Raw genomic sequence first — 25,122 nt, forward strand, 5'->3', positions numbered from 1 at the left:
GCTGTCGGTGCTGCGCTGACCATAAAGAACCACGATCCGATGGATGCATACAAACGAGCAGCCCCTCACCTATTAAATGAATTGGCTCGTCTGCTCTCTCATCATAAGTGGTGTGAGAAGGGGTGTATTCCTCACGGGATTGTAAATATTCTGAATTACTCCTGGCAAGATCTGACTGCGGGGGCGAGTATTCAGGAACAGAGGTGCAAGGAAAAGTCCACATTTCTGAAGTTGGATGAAGCTCGATCCCGTCAGGTGTCCCCCGATGAAAAGAGGGAGGCAGGGCAGAGAGGCTCATGTGCTGTGGAGGGTGTAAAACCACAAGTTAGCTCAAACCCACGCGTCAAAAAGCGCAAACAAAGTCACCACAGAGGTAACGTCAGATTAAATGAATCCCTGGGCCACGTTTCTATGGAAGCTCATTTCTGCCAGGAAGAAAAAAACATCTTCAATCAAAGTTAAAATGTCTGAAATACTCATGAGACAGGCCACGATAAACCTCTACTTCACCGTAACTAGGCTAACATACTATTATATATTTTGACTTACTCACTGTCTAATTTTGTGTCACTAAATATGACTTAGTATCTCATAACTGTGACTTAGCATGAGTGTGTTCTATATTCATTTTAGTCAGTCTTGGCGGGAAAGGGCCTACATGGCGGACGTCATGAAACCAATAATTATTAAGGATTAATAATTAATTTATTAGAGCCTTCAAGGTGAATAATAAGAAAAACTTTTGCCAGTTTGTGAAAATCCACTATGCTGGGGTTTGTCCTCCTCATCTTTTAATTTACAGGGAATACCCCTTTAACAAGTGGTTTGACCACGTATCTGTCTATAAAGGCTCTGCAGAGCATCTGGACCAAAATCAATATATTGATTTATGAACAACTGCAGACTTTATGGTTTATTATTGTATAAATGGATTATTAGAAAGTGAGTAAGTCTTTAATATGGGCCATATGTGAACATTATCAAGTCATTAATAATGGATATGCACCAGTCAAAGGGCTTTTTACAACTTGGCAACCCAAATGTCGGTCGTAAAGTAGATTATAAAGAATTAATAAATGATTATTCATCATTAATTAAGCCCTTACACAACACAAATCCTTACAAAATATGCGTAATTAGAAAATGCTAGAGTTGTCTGGGTACAAATATAGAAAATTAAGAGTAAGGCAGGAATGACAGAGCAGTTTCATATTCCAGCAATTAAAAAAACTTTTAGTTATTTTAGGCAAAGCACAATGAGAGTGAAACTGTAAGAGTGAAAACCTCCTCAGTAATTTCTCATGACCTTTTAGGACTGAACTTGAGAACAGCTTTGGTTGCAAACTTGTGGAAGTGAGAGGATTGGCTTACCAGCGAGGACAAAGTAGCTGGTAGCTGGGCATAGATGTACAGCTGTCTGTTAATCAGTTACAGGGCTACTCGGTTACACTATTAAGTACCCTGATGTCACTAGCAGTGGCTTACAGTATGTATGATCATTACTGTCCGTATAGATTGAATTAAAAGATGTATATAAGACATCAGTTGACTGATATTCTCGCTCCCCAACAGCTCACAACTCTGCAACCATCAGTCTTGCCAATTCATCCAACACCTGTAAACATCGAGGTAAGACACGGAGCTGAAGGGGCATTGTGGCCGGCTGCTGTGTCGGTGGTCCACTGTTCTCACTGCGGTGGCCCTGCTGCCTCAGCCGGATGTGCTTTGTTTCCAGGATGGATCATCCAGCCAAAGCCGCCCTGCTGTGATGAGCCTCAGTGGATCAGTTTGTGTCAGTGGGTGGTGGAGCGACTCCAAGTGGCAAGAAATCCAGAGTGTGTTGCTAACTTTTTCCTCCTCAATTTGTGTCAAATTGCAAAACATTGCAATGTTGCAAAGTTTCTTATCTGATAATGAGATTTTTCTAGAGATGGCAATGCTGGTCCACTTTGGTCCAGACTGAAATATCTCAATATCTGAATATCCAGGGTGCACAGAGGATAAATCCTAATGGTTTGTTGACCCCCTGGTGTTTCATCAAGTGCCACCAGCTGGTCAAAGTGTTCACAAATCCAGTGACAAATCTCTACATTTACTTCATGGATTGGCACAAAATACCATACAGCTATTCATGATTCTCAGACTAACTTTGATGAACCTCTTACTTTTCCTTTAGCACCACTGTGAGCTTGCCAATTCTAGTTTTTATGTCGTTACAACTATTGGATTGATTGCCATGAAATTTGAAACAGACATTCATGCCTTCACTCCGGATGAATTGTAATAACGTTGATGATTCCCTGATTTCTCATGTGATTCCCTCATCGTGTTCAAATTTTACTTATTCCAATAATTTGTCACCATCTGTCTCAGCTATACTTTAGGGATAATTTGCAAATGTTAGAATGCTAACATGCTAAAATAAGATGGTTAACTTGCTGAACATTATACCTGCTAAACATCAGCATTCAAGCATGTCATTGTAGGTATGTTAGCATGCAGATATTAGCATTTAGTTCAAAGTATATATCTAGGTGCTGGTAGGCCTGTAGACTCTCAGTTGGGGGTTGATGGTTTTTAGTAAGCATGAGAGGTAACATATCTTTACTGAATTTTGTATTTGGCCATTTCATATTAACCATATTCCATCTTCACATAGAAAACTGCAAACAGCATATCAGGACCTGGAGAAGCCCCTCATGCTCCGTCACTATGGTGAGGCAAAGGCAAAAGTGAAGGACGGGAGAGTGAGGAGAAAAGCCCATCCTGCCACTCTAGTTGACAGGTTGTCCCAGATACCCGAAGTGAAGCAGCAGGATCCTGCACAGCAGAAACTACACTACAGGATCGACGACGGCTCCTCGTTCATATAGTATCCACCTCATGTTTATTCAGAACTATTTTAATTCTAATGGCTGTTTGACAAACAAAGCACTGCATATGGGAAATGTGTCGCTGCAGCTGACCCTTTGACCTTTGGCTCTGCCCTCTCAGCTACCCATCTGGGTGCATGGCTGTATGCCAGAGCCACTCAGGTCTGCCCTGTGGAGGCTTCTACACCAACGTGTTCAGTGACGACGAGCGACCCGTTATACTGGCCACTATCACAGCGTCTGGGCACGGTGCTGTTACTCACCCTCTGAGGCACGTTCAGTGCTGATATACGAGAATATCTGAATAAATGAAAGGACCACGTCACTGATTTTGCACAAGATGTTTAAACACAGTCTCACAGCAGTTTGTGAAGTAGTCACAAAACTTCATCTTTGGTTTTGTGTACATGGACACAGACTTTCTTTTTTTCATGATGTAACTAATGTTTCTTTGTCCCTGCACCACATCCGCCATCATTCTCATTCTGTGATTACGTTAGCAAGTGTGTGACACATACTATGGCCACAAACTCTTGATATATCTGCCTCTGAATGCCTTTGAAAGGTCTGTCTGTGATCATTATGTAACTGCAGTGTAATTCTTCTTTATCTCTTCCTCCAGCTCTTCCATCACAGCAGTATGGGACCAGGATGGTGGATTCACATGTGACCGTCATGGTAACATAATGAAGGTGTGGAGCTGGCAGACAGGACGCCCACTGAGAGAGAAGATTGTTATACAGGTGCAGCCACAGAGCTACAATGATAATGTTTCAGAGTATGTCCAGTTTCTTTGTGCTATAAAGAAAGAGAGTCACCTGACACAGTTTTAATATGAAAGGAGAAGAGACATTTTCTTCCTTTGTTCCTCTTTTCTTTACTTTTCTTTTCACATTGTGTTAGTGTCTAAACTTGTATGCTTCAGCTCAGCAGCATGTTGCGCAGGAAACAGGCCGGAGGTAATCTCCAGACAAGACATATATTCAGTGACAAGGCTAGTCAGAGGGACTAAAGAATCTGGAGTGAGCCTGTCATGTGAGATAATTGTGAGATGTGCATATGGGAAATGTCACATTTAGGGGAAACAAAGCAGGGCATGAGAGGTATGACGCATGACCTACTGATGAACGAACACTAACTGCCCCTGACAGGACCAAGAGAGGTTTTATAACAGGTCTACATAGTGTGCGGATTAGATTGCCATGGATGGATTCACCAAAGTCTATGAGTGCTCATGATTCTGATAATTATTATTTAAAGATGGTTTCCATGTTTAAGAAATCTGTAAACGTGTTTTTGTCTCCAGCAGTTGTCAGATCTAATCTCTGTGAGGCTGCTCAGTGGTACTTCTGCTACGCTCGGCTTCAGGTGGAACAACGAAAGTGTGCAACTTCCTCTTTCTGCCCTGTCTAACATTAACCAATCAAAGCAAACGGTGAGATTAAGAAGAAAATGGCCACAATGTTTTAGATTTATGGTCAACTATCTTAATCTATAATGTCTGCTGTGCACTGACAGCCTTGTTTGCAGACTGAAGGAAAGTTTATCTCTGATGCTGCTCAAGACCTCCTGTTGTCAAAATCCCCTGTTGAGGTCCTGGAGAGCAAGAGGAACCTGACGCTAACACCTGTAAGAGACCTTTTTCACAATATGACAATGCCTCAGTGAAGGCATGTAAAATCTATTCTACAACAATACCTTTCATTTCTTTTTTGGCCCCTAAAAGTTCTGAAGATGCCTTCACGGGTCACTGCCTATTGAAAAGATCCTTGTTCTATATCATATAATCTACCATGCGGGTAATGATGTAGGGCAGGTGTCTGTGTGTTCCCATGAGGTCCTCCAGATGGTCAAAGAGGTGGAGGGGCTGGAGGATCCGTCAGCACTATGGAGAAGAGGAGGGCATGTTGGCAGGGAGCTGAAGAAGATTCAGCAGAGAGTACGAAACACCCTGGATGACTGGCTGGATTATTACCGTGTGGCCATTGGTACTGAGCAGCGAACACAGCCTTAGTAGCTCTTTTGAATGTGCTTAAATGCAGCCAGTGGGTGTGATGGACTGTGCATTATGAGTTATTAAAGTATGTGGTGCAAATAAAAGTAACTCTGAGGTTATTTAGAGTGGCTCAAAAAGCCCGAGTATCACCTCATCTTGCAAACTCAACATTATTGAATAGTTCCATCAGGATCTTGTTCACGGTCGCTCGTGTCACTCGTTGTGTGTGTGCATTTCTGAGCGACCTCTTCCTCTCCTTCAGGGATCAAGTGTCCTGACATGGAGCGGATGCCAGGTGCCCCACTGAGGACCAGGCTGAGGAGAGAGGTACAGTCAGCCGCTCTGCCCTCTCTGAACCCACCTGAGCGGGCTGATGCTAAGCCAGTGCAGCCCGAGGAGGGCAGGAAAGAGTTACAGGATCTGCACAGACGTGTATCAGCACCAGCAGATGGACTGCTGGACTCCGGTGTCAAGCTGCCAAGGTGCACACTTTACACCAGCACGTAGAACCAGAACGTTTGACCAAAGTCCAATGGGCAACTCCAACAATTTAATACATCCAAGTAAATGTGCTAATCATGAGAAGAGTAGAGCCCGTGAAAAGAGTCGTAGTATAATGTCTTCTGTGACTCTGGGGGAACTCTGGCAAGAAAATGACCCATGTGATGTCATCAGGGTTACGACAACAAACTCACAATAGAAAGCCTGTGTTACAAACTGGGAGCATGGTGTTGGAGACCATGGAGACATGATTGTTGGGCAGTTAATAGCTTTTACGTCAAAAACTGTGACAACTTCCATAAATAACAGTGTCTTAATAAGCTGAGTGATTTCACCATCGATAAGTGTCCTGGACAAATTTACCTAAAGCACCTAAATGGCACGCAACTACAATTCTTTATCTTATTCTGCTTCTGGTGTGTGACTATGTTTGGCACAAGCATATCTTGTTTAAAACTATAGATCACAAATAAAGGCATGGACTTTCAAACAGCTACAAATGTTTTTATCATCAATACAAAGTGACAGGGTTCGCTCGTAGTGATGAACTTACAGAGGTTTTTGTTTGTCACATCAACTTAAAAGGTGATGATATGTTGATGTTGTGCTCACAATGTGTCTCCGCTGCCCCCAAGTGGCCAAAAAAGTGGTTGTAGGTTGCATTGATAGAAAATAACTTGTAGTTACTGTTGTAATCCAAAATCACAAAATAATGACGGGTATTTATAAGTAACTGCATGTAAACAAAGGAACAAGCATCCTCCTGCCTGTCTATCTATCTATTGATCTATCTATCCTTGAATAGATGCCGGTTATTGATTTTGTAGTAGTGGCAGAAAGACACTGTTCATTGATCAGTTTCAAGTACTTCAGCTCTGCTAGACCTCACAAGGATGTGTGCTGCATTATGTAAGCCCTTATAAAGGGCTGTTTCACTCTTCTGACCTGTATGTTTTCAGGACACCAAAGAAGCGGACAAAGGAGGAGCCCTGCGTCACCCAGATCGGACCCCTTCAAATTTATGGGAACATCAAACTTGAGTATGACCCCCTTGTTTTACTGACAGACAGGTTGGATTAGAAACTGTTGTTGTGTAGATAATGACATTTACTGCAGTTTTCTAAGAGCAAGAGTATATTTACAATGACAGCTTCACTGTCACCCCCTCCCTGCCAGGTCAGTGATTATTCCAAACAGTCCAGATTTGCAGCCCTCTGCTGTCACCCTCTGTCCAGCCCCGCCGTCGTACACCCCCTCCGGCCCCATCACTGTGTGCCCTGCACTGCTGAGAGCTGCCTTGCAGGGGGAGGGGGGACGCAGGCGGTGCTGCTGCAGCGCTACACTGATGCCAGCGGTGACAGACCTGGAGTATGATGCTTTCGTTATGGGCCAGCCTCCACACAGTCATCAGATCCTGGTGGTGTGTGTGACTTTGCCGGTCAGCACGCATGCAGCGCCCGATCAGGACATGCTGGAGTGGCTTTACAAGAGGAGGAACAAGCACAGAACCATGCCGTGCACTCAGGTGTGAATGCTGTCTTACATGCAGAGAAGATAATAGAAAGACAATTTCTCTCACCGTGGCCACCTGTTAAATACCGTATGTAAGCATCATTACAGTCCCTGATTCATGGGGTGGTGCATCACTTGTTTGTTGCCACACTGTAGTAAATAACATCCAGTTTACATAATCAGCAAATACATTAAATGTGCAGAAACTCTTCTTCATATTGATTCTCATTCTACAAAGACAGCATACTCAATAAAGCAAAGGCTCAGCAAAAGACAGTCAGAAGGCTATTGCACATTATGTACACCTGGAAACCCAGTAATAGGTTATTTTTGTCAAATCTAGTGCCAGATGGATTCATTTCGCCTGGTGAGGTACGAGATGTCGGGAGGGAGGGCCAGCTGTGGAGTGGAGAACATCCTGCTGCAGCAACGGCACAACGCTGCTCCTGGGATGGTCCTGGTCAGTAAACCTCGCTGCTGGCTCTGCCAAAGTCTGCATTGCTCCCACTGGGTGGCAGCAGCACTACTTGCCTGAAGCAGAGGAGGCCATATCATGGGGGAGGGGAAGGGGAGGATGGTACCAGGACAACTGTAGTAAGGTGCTGTCCTTTCCAAGAAACCCAGGCATTTATTATAGAAGTCCTGTAGGCTGACAAGCGGTGAGGGATGACACTTCTTAATTACAAAAGGTGGCTCTAATTTTTAGCCCAAAGTCACTGATTTTTGCTGTAAAATGAATAATCCCTCCATCAGCCCATAAATCAAACAGCAATTACTTGAATCATAATGACGTGAAAAATGCTTGCACTGGAATACTTTAGGCCAAGAGTTCTCAGAAACTCAGGAAGAGCAGCTGTTATGATGCATGCAGCACACACTGTAGGTTCCTCTATTGTGAAATCAAAAAATAACTGCATGACTGACATGACTTACGCTGTGAAAAGATAGAATCTACATGGTTGTGCTAATCATGTCTTTGCAATCTAAAAACAAAATACTCTGAGTGATGATTCTTAAACATCACAAGTAAAACTGTAGTGTGTTCCCATCACACACATAATCTTTACTCTCCTTGTTAATGTGGCAGATGTACATCAGAGGGAAGCTGTTGTTTGTGGGCTATGTATTCAGTGGCCACAGCCGCTCAGTCAGGGACCTTCAAAACCAAATCACCAGAACCAGGGGAGACTACAGATTAGGTCTGAGCCTGCCTTCAGACTACAAGTTCAGGTACTACTGCACCTCATTCACCAGTGTGAATCTGATTTACTGTAACAAGCTGATCATCACTCTAATTCACTCTCATCACTAACCAGTGATACAGTGTGAATGTACATGCAACTTTGAGCAGCTGTCAGTGATCATCGTGGAATTTCTAACCACAAATAAACTAAATAAAAACGAGCTTTTCAAAACACAGGTCAGTTGTTTTGCTGAAACAGCTTTCAGACAGATGGAATTTGGTTGAATGAAGTTCATTACTTTGTCTCTGTTCATAGTTTTCTGTCCTTTCCTTTCAGTGATACAGTGAATACTCCTGCAGCCACGGATGCACACAGCTCACAAGATGCAGCACTGAAAGGAAAGGATGACATAACGCTGACTGCTTCAGTGGAAAAGGCCAGTGAGATGTATGTGACAGGCTTAATGTTTCTACGATTCCTGCAAATTCCTGAAACGTAACTTGACGGTTCAGGACACATGCACTTCTATAATTTATGCGTTGTGCTCTCGTTAAGATTCATCACCCTGCCTGTGTTAAAGTGAAGTGAATTTTCTGTCTAATGTCTTCCTCCTGGACAGAAAAAACAATCAAATTCCTGAGGTCTCACAGCAGCGACGCAGAGACTCTTGCATCAAACCAAAGAGGACTCCAGCACTTCCTGTTGTTCCTGTTATCACACACTGAATATTCCCTGGTGACGGGAATTGGCCCACTTGTACTCATTACAAAAACAGATTCTCCGAACTGTATCAACTTAAGGTTCATGTGCAGTCAAACTGCAAATGCCTCATTTACTTACTATGCAGCTGGCACCACTGATAAAACTAATCTGCAACTGAAATGCAAAATGTCCTTCAACATTTGGCCTCAAGGAGTTCACTGAGAACTCTTCGAGGCATCAGGGCTAAAGATCTATAATCTGATAATCTGATGTTTCAGTGCTCTCTGAATAAATCTCATTTTATATAAACATCCAAGGGAAATATTACTGTAAAGGTTTTTCAGTGAGTATGAGCAGATTTATTAAAACTATCCAGAGCTGTTTTCTTTTTTCTTGAACCTTTATTTAAGGAGTGAGTCATTTGAGATTAAAAATATCTTTACGCCATTACGCTCGCAGACATAAAGCAAACTGTGGTGTGAATGACTGATTAATCAACCTGGTGACTATGTCATTGCATGATGAGAACACTACCGATAAATGATGGTTTATTTTTTTAGTTTTACTTCCTCAACTGAGCATCAAATACAGCTGACAAAGGATCAGTTGGCTCCCACTCATCTTCCTGGCTTCTTAGTCATACCAGTGGTGTTAATATTAGCAATGATGATGATGATGTATGTGGAAAGATATGTGCACGCGGTACTGGAAAATTCCTGCGTAATGATGAGCAATAACAAAGTCTGTAGAGTGTAGAAATGTTGATCTGATGGGGAGCAGATTGTAGTTTATACAACAACAACCTGCCATGAAAGCATTCAGGATCTTCTCTCTTAGGGCTTAATGGTGCACTTATTCACACTCTGCAGTTACCAACCTTTTGATTTGATGGGTTCTGGTGGTTTGTGGCTCCCGGGGACCCCTAGTGGACTGTTAACAGAAACAAAAAGGAAGCTCAGAGGTTCATATAGCTGGCAGGCAGCCAGTGCCGCTGTAGTGAGAATGAACTGTGCGCCGCAGGATCACACACGCCGCTCGGACTAAAAGCGGAGGCGGTGGCTTTTTGACACACAACTTCTTTTGGATCGACTTCTTGCAATGTTCCGGGACGCAAAACACGATCTGTGTCCGCTGCAGTGATTTATAAGAGCTGATAAAAGAGAAACTCAAGTGAGTGCAGCGATGATGAACTCAGGTAAGTGACCGAAACTTGTTACTCGGTGATTCTGGTCGGTGGCTGCGCGGCCACCGAAGAGAAATAAACCACAAATCAGGAAATTAAATTCCGATGGAAGCGTGTTTTTTTTATTAATTTGGGACAGATATACCGTGTTACACAGGGAGAAGCAATGCAACAGATGTAGAGTATTTACTGTGGTGCGTCTCGCTGGAGCTAATTTGCAGCTCTCAGTCTCCTGTTACGCTTTTGGAATTAAAAGTTAAAACAACAAAACAAATTTCTTTAGTGTTTTAAGAAGATAAAAACAACAGATCAGATAAAATAGCCGTGAATATGTTTGTCTGTGTGTGTCTGTGCAGGTTAATGACTGGTAATCATGTGATTTTTAGAAATACATTGTAGTGTTTGAGGTGAAATATCTGCTGTCCTTTAACATGTGTGTCACTCATATATGCAACATATCTCACTCATTTCTATGACTGTCAGTCAGTGGTTGATTTTTCCCAGGATCTCAAAATCAAGCTTTATTAAAGTGTTTTTGTAGATTTGTTCAGAGTTGAACCGTGGCTTGCTGGATAAGGAAATACGTGATTTACTGAGGGGAAAAATAACAACATCTTTCCCTGGCAGCATCTTACTGTTAAGTCGACCGCAGAAAATTTTCCGACACCAGTTCAGCCAGATGTACCAGTTTGCGTGACTTTTCTCCAGTTCCTGCACCACCTCCATTGTTTCTCTCCCCCTCTTCATCTCCCATCTGCTCCTCCTCCTCCTTCTCCTCCTCTGCCTGTTGACATGGGCCATTAGCCGGATTACTGTGCTGCCGTGTGGAGTGACAAACAAATGGCATGTGATATCTGAACCCCCCGGTGGGGTTTAGCACTTTGCAGTCGTTTTAAACTAAGCTGTCACTAGGTTAGGATCAGTACTACAGAGTTAAAGAGTGAACTCTAATTAGGGCAACATCTGTCAGATGACATCTGGATCTATATATTAGATTTTGTTTTTATTCAGAGGAAAAAACTTTACATCAAACCTAACCTGCATATCTTTTGTTTTTCTCTTCTCAGGTATGCACAAACCACCTGTGGCTCCGAAACCAAAGCTGGCCCAACCCTTGAGGCCAGGGCTGTCTCCCTCAACCCCCAGAAGAGAGGGCCTCTCGCTCCCGTCTCCTGGCACACCGAGGAGGGTTAAACCAGTACTGGCCCCCAAACCTTGCCTCTCCAAACTCACCACTGCTGTGGAATCCAAACCACTGGCTTCAAAGAGCCTGCACCAAACATCTGTACAGAACAGAACAGAAAGCCCACGGACCGAAGGTCTTCTTAACTTCCAAAATGGAATACAGCAAGAGAACAAAAAGCCAGATTGGGATTATATTATTCCTATTTGTCTGTGTAACCATGAAAACTGCATGTGCATCAGTAACTCATCAGCAAACACAGACAAACTGGAGAGAGACTTGACAACGCTGCACAAGGGTAAAACTGACCAAAACAGAAAGCTTCTTCCCACATCTCAAGGTAGTGTGGAGGACAGTGGAGAGACAATGATCACTGCTTCCACTAATACTCACCTCACAAACCACAAACCTCTTCAAGAAACATTTACTTCAGACAAAAATCTCAACACAGACATCAATCCAGTGACTGTTAGGCCGTCCCTTCCTCACAGAACATGGAGCGATGAGGCAAATGGTAACATAATACCTCTCAGTGCACCTGGGCGAGGACAGGAGGAAGATGCTCTTGGCTTGGAGCAAATGTCTTGCGTGCCCCAACCCAAACCAGTCCCAGCAATCCCTAGGAAGCCCGTCCCTGTCCCTGTGCCACGGAAACCCAGGATGGCTGTGCTGACCCGCCAGGAAAAGGTGGAGGAGGAGAGGGAAGAGACTATTAGCCAGGAAAGGAGGGGTATGAACGTCAGTGAGGTGAAGGTGTCATCAGAGGGGAAGGGCAGCTCGTCAGTGTGTGTCAGCGTACCTGCTGAAAACAAGCCGCCAATATTTCTGTCTGCGAGAAGAGCCTGTGCTATGCCAGCCCCTCCGCCCAGGAAAAAGCCTTTACTGTCTGCACCTGAGAAAGCACCGACCTCTGCTCCTCAGACACTCCCAAAGGATGTGGAGGAGGAAGACCTGGGTTGGGACAGCAGCAGCCATGAGATGGAGGTATCGGTTGATAAGGAGGATGAAGAGGTGGAGAAGGAGATAGAAGGAGCGCATGATCAGGAGGCAGTCTACACTGACTTTAGTCCTCCTTCTAGCGGCTCGCTCAATCCACCAGAGCTCAGCCAGCCTCCTGCCATCACTGTGACGGCAGAGGATGTACTGGTCAAGGTAGCTCCAAAGAAGCCCCAGAGACACAGCAGCCCGTTGGCATGGATGCAGAAGAACGAGTCCTCTGAGGAGACAGAAGAACAAAAATTAGAGGATAAGGAGAAAAGGCCGGACCTTTCTGTGGACGACTGTGTTTTGAAAGAGAGAGTAATGAGGAAGCTGCCTTCTCCTCCAGCCGAAGAAACAAGCAGAAACCTCTTTAGAGCCGAGGCCATCAAGCCTGCTCGGTCCAGCCTGGGCAAACAGAGGGCCAAGTCGTTCTCTGGTGCCGACCTCGTTCGCTCTGACGGACAGAAGAGGAACTCCTTCTTGAAACTGCTGGACTTGAAGCTTTCGGTGAAGATGCTTCCCAAGCTGAGAGGGAAAGGAGGCCAGAGCCCAGACCGCACCGCCAATGATAACGAACAAAGTGTGGACGGGGACCAGGACAGGTCTCAGAACCTCCACGAGCATCCCAGGGCTGAACGGAAATTATCCTGCCCGCTGATTGGAGTAGAGCAAAGCGTGGACGGAGAGGACTTTTCGCCTGGAAGAGAAGGCGCTGTTTACTATGAGAACGCCCCTCACTACGAGGAGATACCAGACTACATGAACACGCATGTTGGACCGGCCGTGACATCCCCTCAGGCCTCCCTGTCGCAGCCGACGGCCTGGCGTGACCCAGTGTATAGTGATGAGGGCATTTATGAGGAGCAGGAGCCATATATGTCCTTCGAGAAAAACACTGGACACCAACAGTGTCAGACACCAACAGACTGTGAGAGGTAGATAATGATGGCTTTCATTTCTGTCTCTGCGTTTCTGCAATCTTACTATTATGCTGTAGGTGATTACCCTTGTTTCCTGAAAGAGATGCAGGAAACCACCAGAGGCTCTATCTGTAAACGATCTAGTTAATTATAGAATGACTTCATCCTGTCCTACTAATATAATTGGAGAGTTTGTGTTTTTTTGTGTCCCACCATTCATTTGAAAATCCAGAACCGCTTTCACCTGTAACTGCTTTTTTCACCATACTGCATACAGGTTTTTTTTTGCCCAGGATGGTGAAGTCAAGACCCGTCCTACTCTGCCCCCGATTGGCCAGTCATTTGTAAAAGGGGAAGATGGCAGAGAAGCAGGTCCCATTGTTTCTGTGTCTTTTGTTACAGGTTCCCGTCAGGGGAGTTTGACGAGTGGTGCACGTGCTTACACAGTGTTGATGGCTTGTTGGTTGCTCATAACTTTACATATGCACAAAGCCGTAAGCAATTATCAGCAGCAACACTAACAAAAGATGACCTTTTGCCAGAAGGCAGGAGTATCTGTGCAATTACTACAAAATGTCTGTCAAGAAATGTAGAGCCTACAGGGTGCAGTGCTCCAGTGCACTGCAGTGTGGAAGCACTAAAAAGGCGTTTAAACTCCAAGTGTTTCTATTCTTAAAGACGCTTTTTAGTATCTCTAGTAGAGTTGCAATTAATTAAAATATGTTTGAAATCGGTATATATATTGGATTAAATCGGTGCTACACAGATGTCTTGGCCAACAGAGGAGAGTTTATTTGTTTGGTATAGGCCTCAACAATGATCACATCATCATTTTTCTATGTTTTTCCACTACAAAAATGAACGTTCCCACTAAAATGTGACTCGTATCGCATTTGCAATGTCTGTCAATATGATAGTTTTTGCATATCATTCAGCTCTAATCTCTATTGTAGCCTTTGCACATAATGTTTGTTGTTGTTACTCAGGTTTTCAGAGACAGTATCAGTTGTTGAGACTCACTCAAATACAAAGATCTGATTTGTGCTGTTTAAAGCAATAAAGCAGTAAAACTTGTTATTAGAGCAGCAGCACATGTTGCCGGTAATTGAAAGTTTTTAACAGTCTCTTAAATAGTGAGGTTTGTGAATTAAGCAGAGTAATAGAGACATTGCTACTGGAACAAGACGCTGCTGTTCCTTTTCTAATTCAGTTTTGAAATGCTCAAAACATGGGATCGAAAGTAAAGATATATGTGCAGATACACAGTAGCTCTCAGGAAGGTGAAGAACAGAACAGCCGGCCTGGTGTTTAATTAGCAAAGTAAAACTTTAATTATGTTTATGTGTTGCTTTTAATGATCCTTTTATGCAAAGTCTGTTGTCTTGTGAATGACTAGTGAGCAGAAGTCAGTTGGAAAAATAGGATTACGGTTTGTGTAACTGTACACTCGCGCAGCTTAGTGTGTCACCCCTCTTTAGATCAAACTGTGCCACAGTCACATGCTTAAAAACACGCTGAGCAGCTCACAAACAGAGACCAGTCACAGTCGAATGCAGCAGCTAATGCAAACCTGCCACACAGTGTAAGACTCAGCATTGGCCCACGTCTTTTTCTGCATTTTTGTTCAGGGAGGTGCCGCTGTTTCGCATGTAGCGCTCCCTCAGGGAGTTGTGGCATTTTAGCTACGTAGTTTCTCTTTGGTGCAGTTTTCTTTCCGCGATTCACATGTAGTCATTGTAGCGCTGCAGGGTCAGATAAGCAAAGTGTGCGATGAAGTGTGTTTGGTTTGTCCGGTGTTTCAGTTTCTATTGGACATGGCAGCATTTAGCCAAACTGCTGCTCTGTGACTGAATACAGGCAGCCGGACCCAAGGCTAGGGTTATGTGACAGTGCTGATGATTATCACCAAATGTTTTTTTCCGGTTGTGTCAAGTGCTCCCTTTCCTGTGTGTTCTTTTTTATGACTCCCACTAGATCAGAGCAGGAAATGTTTGAATACTGCTGGACTGACATTTTTTCTTTCAGAAAGACGCTCTCCCCCTGATTAGATGCTGACAAAGGTGTTTTTATTTCAAACCTCATCTCTTTTCCCATCTTCTATAAAAAGCATCCTCACGTTTTTGTGCTTTTTGTACAAATCATGCAGCACGTGAATGACTAAATGTGTGTCATCGGGTGCTGCATTCACAGGGTTTTTGATAGATGCCTGCAGCTGCATCTGTGTGTCCAAAAACACCTGTACATGTGTTCATGTTCTGGCAGTGGCCTCTATTCTCCTCTGACTCTAACATCCCGCCTTTTTGACAGGAACTCTGACGATGAGGAGGTGGCATCCCTGGATGATGGCCTCTCTGATGATGACATCCTGGCCAGCAGCTCAGATGAGGAGGATGACAGCAGCTCCATCTCGAGTAGAGGAGACCCTGAGCAGCGCGAGGAGAGTCCGGTGAGAAGCAGACACTGTTTGATTTATGACTTTAGTCCCTGGAAGTGCTCAGAAATACTTCCTGGAGTCATCTCACGGGGTTTGTTCTTTGCAGCCTCTCACAGACTCACATGGGGAAGAACCTTTCTTCCTTTTGACCCTTTAACTCTTTTGTGTTGACCTCATGTATATCAGCTACGTGCTGTAGCTAACAGGAGTTCTGCATGAATACATTATGATGCACAGCGCGTGTCCGCTGTGAGAAGGTTTGTTTGAGCAGACGTGATCGACACAGTGATTTATTGCAGTGCATTGTAATTCTAATCCGTGTTTCTGCACCTTTGTCAGACACAGAATGGACAGAAGAAGAGCAAGATTCACCACATCGCCACAGAAATTATGAGCTCTGAGAGAGTGTAAGAGTCCTAATTTTTCAGTCAAATTCTGAAAACACCCTGGGGTGTTTAGCCATGGACATGGTTTTGTTGTTATTTCCCCAGGTTTTGAGATTTCTACCTCTGCTTGAGTTCATTTGAGTTGAGAGGAAAAAAAGTTGTGTTGCTCACAACATTGAACCTCATCCTAGAAATGGTTGTTCCCATTACTCTGGTTAATCCACACACGCCCCTGTCAACAGGCTTCACAGGGACTTTTTCTCTAGTAAAAAAAAAAATGAAAACACAGCAAGGTCTGCTTGGCTTTTGAATTTCTAAAATGTAATGTGTTTTCATGCTGTGAACATCACAGACATTATTCCGTTCCAAACCACAGTATATCTCAAAACCTTGGCAAATAAAACCACATTTATCAGCATGGCTACCATTAGACTGAAGTAACACTTTAACTCCACTCATCCTTGATAACCTCTTTAACGTCTGTAATGCTTTGTCCTCCCAGGTTTGTTGACGTCCTGAAGTTGCTCCATGTTGTGAGTACTCCCACACATCACCCTTTGCTGCACACAAAAACAAGCTCCATGTTTGCTATGATAAGACGGTGTTATTCTGTGTATCTAGTGCTAGTCTACCGTCTGAGCCCACATTCTCCATATGTGTTTGATTATGCGAGCCACTGGGGCGCACCCCATGCAGGATAAGGCTGAGCGTAGACCAGACTCCCCACAGTCTCGCCCGCACGCCTCACATTCCTCACGGTTTTCCCCTGACTTTCAGTCGTAGTGTGATCTGATGGTAACACAACCCTTGTCTGGACGTCACTGTTTTCTCCTCGTGGTGGTTTGACAAATTTAATCCATGACGGATAGAAGCCGCCAAAATGATATGATGATGTGGTTTCTTTGCTGTAAATCCCCCAAAATATATTTGAGAAACAATGTCAGAAAACACACCTAATATTTGTATTAACTGGCTTTCAATCATCCTCTTATGATCTTAAAAGTGAAATTACTTACATTAAGATCCACTGCCTGTGATATAACTGTACAAAACTCCATGTAAAATTTATGAATCTCTTAACTCCCTTAGACAAAAAAACAGTTCATGCACACAGATGACAGTATCCTGAATATCAAACTCTGCAAGAAGAACAGGACTCACAGGCTGAAAGTGAACAACTATTTGATAAAGATTCCTGTTAAAGGTGGAGCTATGCTCTAAAAGAACTAGGTCATATGACACATCATCTGACCATCTCCGAGGGCAAAAGTGTTTATAGTTGTTCTGAATGGCACAAACCCAAAGACAGAATGAGCATCATAACGAGGTCTGACGTGCAATAATTGTTTACATTTGGGGAAAAATGGCACACACTTTCAGACAGTCTTTTCTGGAAGTTTCATTTGGTTTTTCACATGAAAAGTGTCAGAAATAGAGATGGAGAGCTTGAGAGAGAGGAAGAACCCTGTTCTCTCACCTCCTCCCACCTGGACAATCATCACGTGAACTGGCCTTGTCAGATTTTTGGTTTCGGAAAGGTAAAGTTGGACTTGTGGAGGCGGCATCTGACAATTTCTGTAACTTTCCGAAACCGACACTCATGTGTTCACGCCCACTTCATGCAGCAATTAGCCAGGTGTGCATGAGAAGCAGGATTTAAACTTCTCTCTCAGGGTCTGCTTTCGTTCTTCATAAACAACAATTTCTGACACTTTTGGCGTGTACATTTTATACTTTAAATGCTATCCAGGAAAGATTACCCAAAGATGTGTGCCGTTAACCCCAAATTTAAACAATAATGCTTCTCCCCCCTCTCTCTGACTGCTGGCTTTAAACTCCACCTTCAAATGTTAACTAGTTTTTTTTCAAGTGTGCCTCCACCTTTACAGACATTTGCAGATGCAGCCCTGCAGTCAGAAAGATTTCATAGATTATTCAGTCAACAGACACTTTGTTTGGAGCATACTGACGCCTTAACTGAGGCCTATGTGAACCTGTGCTCGCAGTTCAGGTCCCTTACTTGAAATTTAAAGATCTTTTTCCTGAGCTGTTGTTTTTCCACTTCTTTATTTTCACAAGAAAGGATGAGCGTGCTCATATGAGCAGATGTTTGGGGAGAAAAAGGCCATGAAAAGAGATTGTAGTAGTACTGAGTCATAAATGATGACTCCTCACTGCAGAGCACAGACAGGATGTGCTCGGGTCTCTGCAGACTGTGGAGGAATGGAGTCCAGTAATGAGAAACAGTCATAACAAGTTCAAAAGAATGTTGAGGTGACTTAGTATTTGTTCTTTCTCCATCTCGACGAGGCACCCGGCCAGCTCTCCACACGGTGATAGACGATAACATAACGTGCCATTTGTTGTGTGTTTTTATCAGAGTTATCAGTTCAGCCATATTTTCAGAAGTGCTTGTGTTATGCTCTGTTTACTGATTCTGTCAGGTGAAAATTCACCGTTTCCAGCAACAGAAAGATAAAACAGCTTTGATTTTTGGCTTGATGAAAATGCATGGTTTTGTCTATGTCCACAGCGTTCAGAGAATATTCTCAACCCACAGGCGAGCATGTAATCTCTATGAAAATCACACTGAAGTATACAGCTTCTCGTAAACCCTGTTGTTGTTATCTTTTCTTATGTCATGAAACATCAGTATTCCTTACGAGTTCCCCTTCTGAACCGTTTTCTACATGACGCTTCTCCTGCGCAGTCAGCTGTTGTAGTAGGAAGAGATCACGCATGTTAACCACAGGAGCTCTCAACAGGCTGCTGAGTCTGCAAGCAGTTTTATTTGCCATGTGTCCCCTTAAACCACCCCAAAAAAACCACCACATCATCAGAAAGAGGAGCACAAACAGCACCCTCAGGCTCTTTTTTTGCTTTTTTTTATTTGTGATTCACAGTATCCTGGAAATTTAAGAATGCTTAATGCGAGTCAGGTGTGTAGGTCATGGGTCAGCAGTATTTTTCTGACTTTAACTTAAAGGGACAGTCTGCTTTTAAGCTTCATGGAGCTTTACTCACTTGTAGTTCTGTTTTCGGAAACCATGATACATGACCTGTATTTTTTCGGTCCATCCTCATTGAGATTCAATACTGGATCACCATTGTGATCCTTTTATATCAGACTGCATTTTAGTGAATACCTCATTTGGCACACTCTAGGTTTTCCCCTCTGTGTCTGACTTCCTGTTTTTGACCAGCTGACTCTTTGTCTCTCTTATGATCTGACCCACAGGACTTCCGTGATGCCGTGTCCAAAGCGTCTCGTCAGAATGGGAAGCCTGTGATTGAGGAGCAGCTCCTCGACCAGATCCTGTACTACCTCCCACAGCTCTACAAACTCAATCAAGACCTGCTCAGAGAGCTGGAGCTGAGAGTGGCCAACTGGTACAATTTAATCATTACAGAAGCATTGTGTGTGTATTAATGCTGACTCAATTATGCATTATTCAAAGAGTTTACTGGCCTGCACAGAACTTTGACCTCAACCCTGTTCAACATTTTTGGCACAAACTGGGTCAAAAGCTGTAAGCCAACATTAGTGGGCAACTTCACTCATGCTGCTGTGCCAGAATGGGAGAAAGTCCCTGCAGCTAGCTTCTAAACTCTTCCTAGAAGGGTGAGGGGTGTTATAGTTGCATATTAACACTCACAGTTATTCAATTAGATCAGTTCAACAACCACATGGGTATAATGTTCAGGTGTCCACATACTTTTGGCCATGTACTGTGTACTTTAAGAAAACAGAGACTTTTGATTTTTTTTTTCCTTAAAAAAATTACTTACTGAAAAATTAATTAATCGATTGTCAAAATAGCTGGCGATTAATTTAATAGTTGTATTAGCTGCTGCTAATATTTAATAACTAAACGATTAATCGTTGCAGCTTTCGTGCACATTACATTTTGATTTTCTGTAATTATTTACACATCAATAAATAAGGTGAGGTAACTAAACTGTGCAGTGCACCATGGTCAGAGCGTGATGTGGACCCTGAGGGAGAGAAGGTGGGTGTTTTACTGTCTTGTTGTCTTGGTATTGATTGAGGTTTTATTCCTTTATAAGAAGCCCTATGGCCCACTTGTTTCCCACACTCCAGAGTAACTGGAAAAACTACCCAATCTCACCACTGCCACCAGTCTGTCAGCCTGAGAGTCCCTCCTTTCCCCTTTAAAACAATACAGACAAGGAAACATGAATAAGCAACTTAAATGTTACACATAAATATTCATATTCTCTGTAAATGATAATTATATAAAGTTGTTAAAAAACGAATTTTGTCACAATCCAAAATAATACTGTGGAATTATTCCTACTGAAATATAGAATTTCCAGCAGCTTCCACCGTATGTTACACTGAAGGATGTGTGTGGTTTATCTCGTTCTGCTTTTTTCTGTATGCAGGGATGAAAATGCACGGCTAGCAGACATCTTCCTGGTGAAAGGGCCCTTTCTGAAGATGTACTCCTCATACATCCAAGAGTTTGGCAAGAATGTGGCTCTACTGGAAGAGCAGACTAAGAAGAACCCGGCATTTGGCGGGGTGGTACGGGACTTCGAGGTAATGACGCTTGCTTGACCTGTTTTCTGTGTCTGAGGGGGTGTGTCCTTTGGGTCTTTGAGGTTTCATTGTTTAGTCATGTGTCGGGGATGTGTTGTCATTTTGTTTTGTTTCTTTGGCCCAAGGCCAGTCCATGCTGTGCTAACTTGGCTCTGAAGCATTACCTGCTGAAGCCTGTTCAGAGGATTCCTCAGTATCAGCTGTTGCTCACAGGTACGAATGCAAACAAGTCGTTTCACAGCATCACATCATCACATTCATATTTCATTTAATTTCTTGACCCAGTATCTCTAAGTCAAGTCATGCCTCACTTCAGCGTTGGTGTTGAGGGCTCCTGAGCTTTGCACGTTTCACCAACCTGTCGTGTCTCATCACAGGCACCATGCTGCCCTCTGCTGTCCAGACAGGCAACAATAGTTTGGAATTCCTGTTCAGCTCCTTCAATCCTCATATAATAAGATTTTTGAAGTGCAGCCCAAATCAGATTTGGTGACATAACACGAGCTCTTACATGAGTGAGCTTAGTGTTTCATGAATCTAATGGCTCAGGGCCGATCCCTCAGTACCAAAATGCGAAGAATGTTCCTGGCGTCACTCTTGTATAATTGTATTATGTAAGCACCTGCAGACCTTTTCATCCAGGATTTTAATTTCAGATTACATTCTAGGAATTTACTGCAGAATACTGAGCACTTCTAACCCAGTGTGTGAAGGCATTTTCACTTGTTTGGTTGGACTGTTGATCCTGACTATTCAGTGTGTGCAATTTACGTTTCAGACTATCTGAAAAACCTGTCCCAAGACTCAGCCGATTACAGGGACACACAAGGTAAACCCAGGCCTTTTTTTTAAAGTGCATCAAACCCACCTGATGGTGTCAACAGAATGAAAACACTGTCCATCATATTAATGACCATTTCACTCTTTTATCCACTCAGCTGCCCTCGCACTAGTGAAAGAGGTGGCCAATCATGCCAACGACATCATGAAACAAGGGGTGAGAGCTAACAAGAAATCAGGCATCTACTCTATCTCCTATTAGCATGTTGATAAAAGGCCCCATGCACGTTGCTGATGTCCACTTTTTTCGTCTCAGGATAACTTCCAGAAGCTGATCCAGGTGCAGTGCAGTCTGAAAGGCCACCATGAGATCGTCCTGCCTGGGCGAGTAAGTCTGTTTTAAGAAGTACTCACATTAGATTTTGTAATAAGTAATAGTATCAGTAATGAGGTTGTTAATTTGTAAGAATTAATGCAACAAACGGGAAATCACACGAGCAGAACAACCACACTGTCTGCACTATCTGCTGTAAATTTGAGTGACATTTTTACATTCAGGAGTCAGACGATAACCATCAAACACAGTAACTTTAATGAGTGAAACAACAAACATGACTCAATGTGTTCTCATGACATTTTTGTGGTCCAGATCTTCCTGAAAGAGGGGATCCTTAACAAGCTGTCCAGGAAGGTCATGCAGCCCAGAATGTTCTTCCTGGTACAGTAAAAATTCCCTCTTCCCTCTTTCATTCTCAGTTGTATATAATAGAATCACACTAATAGTGCACTCACCTGCCCAAGCTGATTTCCTGCACACTCTCTTACCATCAGTGAGTCTAAAACATGCCTTTTCTTAATCTTACTCAGAGCTCCTCTTTGGTGTGTCAAAAAGCAAATAAATTATGTTTCTCTGGCATTTCTCCTTTAGTTTAACGACACATTGCTGTATACCACTCCTGTTCAGTCAGGCCAGTGCAAGCTCAACAACATGCTGTCTCTGGCTGGGATGAAGGTGAGAACTTCACGCTTTATTTCCTTGCACTCTTCATCTTTTCACATGTATGCGTTCTAAATTATCACAAGATATGTTTTACGCTGCCATCACGGCTCACAATGAAAATAATTACAGGTTAGCAAACCAAGCCAAGAGGCCTATCAGAATGAGCTGAACATCGAGAGCGTGGAGCGCTCCTTCATTCTCTCAGCGAGGTAATGATCAAAGATAATAAGAATTTAAGAACATGTTGTTTCATAAGTCATTTCATAACAGTCATCCAGTGTTTTTCCTTGAAGTGCACAGGTCTGCGAACGCTGTGTAGGTGTGTAGTCTCATTTTTTTCTCTCTGCAGTTCAGCCACAGAGCGAGATGAATGGCTTGAGGCAATTTCCACGGCGATCAGTGACTACACCAGGAAGAAGATCAGTTTTATATCTGGCAAGTCGCTAGAAGAGGTGAGATAACAACTTAAAAGTGAACCTCCTGTACTTCTTTTTATTCAGTGTCTGAGCCTGTTACAGTGATGAATACAAACAAGTCTATTTTACAGTGTGTGTTTGAGGAACCATAGTTAAATCCTGTGTTTTTATATTTCTTTACAGGTAGAACTGAAGAATGGTGCTGATGGTGCTCCTTTGGGATCCAAAGCCCCTATATGGATCCCTGACACACGCACCACCATGTGTATGATCTGCACCTGTGACTTCACCCTAACATGGAGACGACACCACTGCCGTGCATGTGGGAAGGTGAGGAGACAAAAAAGCGTGCAGATTTCATGCACATTTTATTGAGATGTGGTTTTATTCATGCTATGCTTTGTCTTTGTTTTTATTTTCATCCTTGTTCTCTTTTACTGTCATTACCAAGTGGGTTTTATTTATGTTCCCATCAGGTGGTGTGCCAGTCTTGTTCCTCTAACAAACACTGTCTTCAATACCGAAAGAACAAACTGGCAAGAGTGTGTGACCAGTGTTTCCTTGTTCTTCACCAACAGAAAAGTGAGTCTGGCCTCCTTCCAACATTGTTTGCCTTCTGATCCAAACACACTCTCATCCTCATATTTTAATGTTTTCTGAGGCTGAAACATCACTGTGGATAAGACACAGGGAGACCTTGTGTTCTCTGTATTTTCTCTATATATAAACAACTCCGTGTTGCACATTTCTGTTCATCAGGCGGGCAAGCGCCGTCAGCAGCCGTATCCCCTGGAAACAAAGCTACCTTTGCATTCTCCAGGAAGCAGAAGAAGATACCTGCAGCACTCAAAGAGGTGAGTCACGCTTTGTCCCGATCGCCCTCAGCTCTGATAATGACCTGATGTTTCATCACATGGGTTTTTACTTGTTTCAGGTGTCGGCGAACACAGACTCCTCCATGAGTGGGTACCTGCAGAGGTCAAAGGGCAATAAGAAGCAGGGGAAGAGGCTGTGGTTCGTCATCAAAGACAAGGTCCTGTACACGTACGCTGCAAGTGAGGTAAGGTCTCCTGCTTTTACCAGCGTCATGTCCTAATTCAACCAGAGGGTGTCAGGAGTTCATGTCCATCTAACATCATCTTTTATTGTGTCTTCACGCAGGATGTCGCAGCCTTAGAGAGTCAACCCCTGTTAGGGTTTATGCTGAAAGTCAATTCTTTGCAGAAGACACAGTTTGAGCTTTACCACAAAAACACCCTTTACTACATTTTTAAAGCTGATGACGTCAAAACAGCACAGAGGTACAGTATAAAGACGGGAGACACTCGTCATTGTCTATCATGACAGCAGTAATTCTACTAATAATAATCTTTTTCTCTTTTTTTAACAGATGGATCGACTCATTCAAAGAAGCCACAGTGCTTTAATCTCAGTTGCCGTTGCACTGAAATAAAATCCAAATATTTTATTGTTTTTATCAGAGATACTCTTGTTACCTTTCACTCTGTTTTTAGAGCACTTCTGTGGTGGTGGAATCACGCCGCAATCATCTGCAGCTATTTTAGACTGCTGCACTTTGATTTTTCACATTTTAATTATTTTTTTTTAGCAACCTGCTCATATCTACCAAATAACTTTTAGAGGTTGAAACAAATCCTACAGATGATTTGTGTTGTTTGGGAATAATTACTTTATTTCACAGGTGTGAAATTGGCTGTAGAACACACAATGTGCACTCTTAATGCTTGTATAAGAAGCTCTCACATTGTATCATGAAGTCTTTCTGTAACTTTGAGACTAACCTTCAGTCTTAATAGTGTATCGTGGGGAATATTCACTGTTTGAACATAACTGTACCATAATGTGTATTGCACTTAAGCAACTCAAATGGCTATACATAGATTATATCTCAACACACAAATCAGTTGTACAATATAGTGGATTGTAAATGAAATGTTCTCAAATTTCACTGAAATAAAATTTGGTTGGCTGTTGTTTTTGTGGTGGTCAACTGTACAAAGAGGGGAAAAAATGTGAATAGTTAGAAAATGCGGAAATAAGTGTTGTATTCATTGTACTGTAACTGACTGTGTAGTAGTAGTCATATTTTTTGCCGAAGTTTTTTGTACTGAAATATGGGACTATGAAAAATCCATTTAATTGTAAAAACATGGTTAAAGTGTCACAGAAATACCAGCAATAATGCAACTGTGGCTCCTTGAGTAGCCAGCGGAGAGCAGCAGGGTGATTCATTGCTCATTGTATCATCAGTTTTAAAACTTGAACTTTCATTCTTGGCTAACTGAATTCATAATATTACCTTCAATAAGGTGGCCTCTTATCCCTTTAGAAAAACTATTATTCTGAATGAGCTTTAATTAATCCGGAATAAAATATTGTAGTACAATGCTGTCAGAGACACGGTATTGGTCCTGTGACTAAAATAAAATAAAATATACTAAAAATAGATGAGGCTAAGTCATAGGAAAATAACATTTTGTTAACAT

At 42.9% G+C, this 25,122-nt stretch overlaps 4 protein-coding genes across 5 annotated transcripts; all 4 read left to right on the plus strand.

Moving 5' to 3' along the window:
• Positions 1 to 39: 39 nt before the first annotated feature.
• Positions 40 to 3,560, plus strand: LOC143321789 (uncharacterized). The gene is made up of 6 exons (XM_076732429.1): positions 40 to 373; positions 1,573 to 1,629; positions 1,736 to 1,835; positions 2,660 to 2,872; positions 2,995 to 3,122; positions 3,496 to 3,560. Exons 1-6 carry the CDS (start codon positions 40 to 42, stop codon positions 3,558 to 3,560), a joined length of 897 nt encoding a protein of 298 aa, XP_076588544.1.
• LOC143321790 (uncharacterized) lies at positions 3,330 to 6,744 on the plus strand. Its single transcript, XM_076732430.1, has 7 exons — positions 3,330 to 3,616; positions 4,183 to 4,308; positions 4,392 to 4,502; positions 4,690 to 4,861; positions 5,132 to 5,351; positions 6,330 to 6,440; positions 6,606 to 6,744. The coding sequence occupies exons 1-7, from the start codon at positions 3,560 to 3,562 to the stop codon at positions 6,742 to 6,744; spliced, it is 936 nt and encodes a 311-aa protein (XP_076588545.1). The 5' UTR covers positions 3,330 to 3,559.
• A 31-nt stretch (positions 6,745 to 6,775) lies between these two features.
• Positions 6,776 to 8,930, plus strand: LOC143321654 (uncharacterized protein C3orf20-like). The gene is made up of 5 exons (XM_076732110.1): positions 6,776 to 6,895; positions 7,226 to 7,342; positions 7,970 to 8,112; positions 8,403 to 8,513; positions 8,686 to 8,930. The coding sequence occupies exons 1-5, from the start codon at positions 6,839 to 6,841 to the stop codon at positions 8,789 to 8,791; spliced, it is 534 nt and encodes a 177-aa protein (XP_076588225.1). The 5' UTR covers positions 6,776 to 6,838; the 3' UTR covers positions 8,792 to 8,930.
• Positions 8,931 to 9,718: 788 nt separating this feature from the next.
• On the plus strand, positions 9,719 to 24,636 carry LOC143322153 (FYVE, RhoGEF and PH domain-containing protein 6-like). 2 transcript variants are annotated; one of them, XM_076733122.1, is made up of 21 exons: positions 9,719 to 9,963; positions 11,019 to 13,050; positions 15,343 to 15,481; positions 15,809 to 15,876; positions 16,358 to 16,388; positions 19,094 to 19,245; positions 20,263 to 20,419; positions 20,545 to 20,632; positions 21,198 to 21,248; positions 21,358 to 21,416; positions 21,516 to 21,587; positions 21,849 to 21,917; positions 22,128 to 22,211; positions 22,329 to 22,408; positions 22,549 to 22,651; positions 22,799 to 22,945; positions 23,092 to 23,197; positions 23,375 to 23,469; positions 23,550 to 23,675; positions 23,777 to 23,916; positions 24,006 to 24,636. In XM_076733122.1, the coding sequence occupies exons 1-21, from the start codon at positions 9,951 to 9,953 to the stop codon at positions 24,040 to 24,042; spliced, it is 3,849 nt and encodes a 1,282-aa protein (XP_076589237.1). In that variant the 5' UTR covers positions 9,719 to 9,950; the 3' UTR covers positions 24,043 to 24,636. The 2 variants fall into 2 exon arrangements, with proteins under 2 accessions (XP_076589237.1, XP_076589238.1); XM_076733123.1 differs by having other exon boundaries at positions 15,815 to 15,876.
• The last annotated feature ends 486 nt before the right edge of the window (positions 24,637 to 25,122 follow it).

This window comes from Chaetodon auriga, chromosome 6 (genome assembly GCF_051107435.1).
Source record: "Chaetodon auriga isolate fChaAug3 chromosome 6, fChaAug3.hap1, whole genome shotgun sequence".
Classification (NCBI taxonomy): Eukaryota; Metazoa; Chordata; class Actinopteri; order Chaetodontiformes; family Chaetodontidae; genus Chaetodon; species Chaetodon auriga.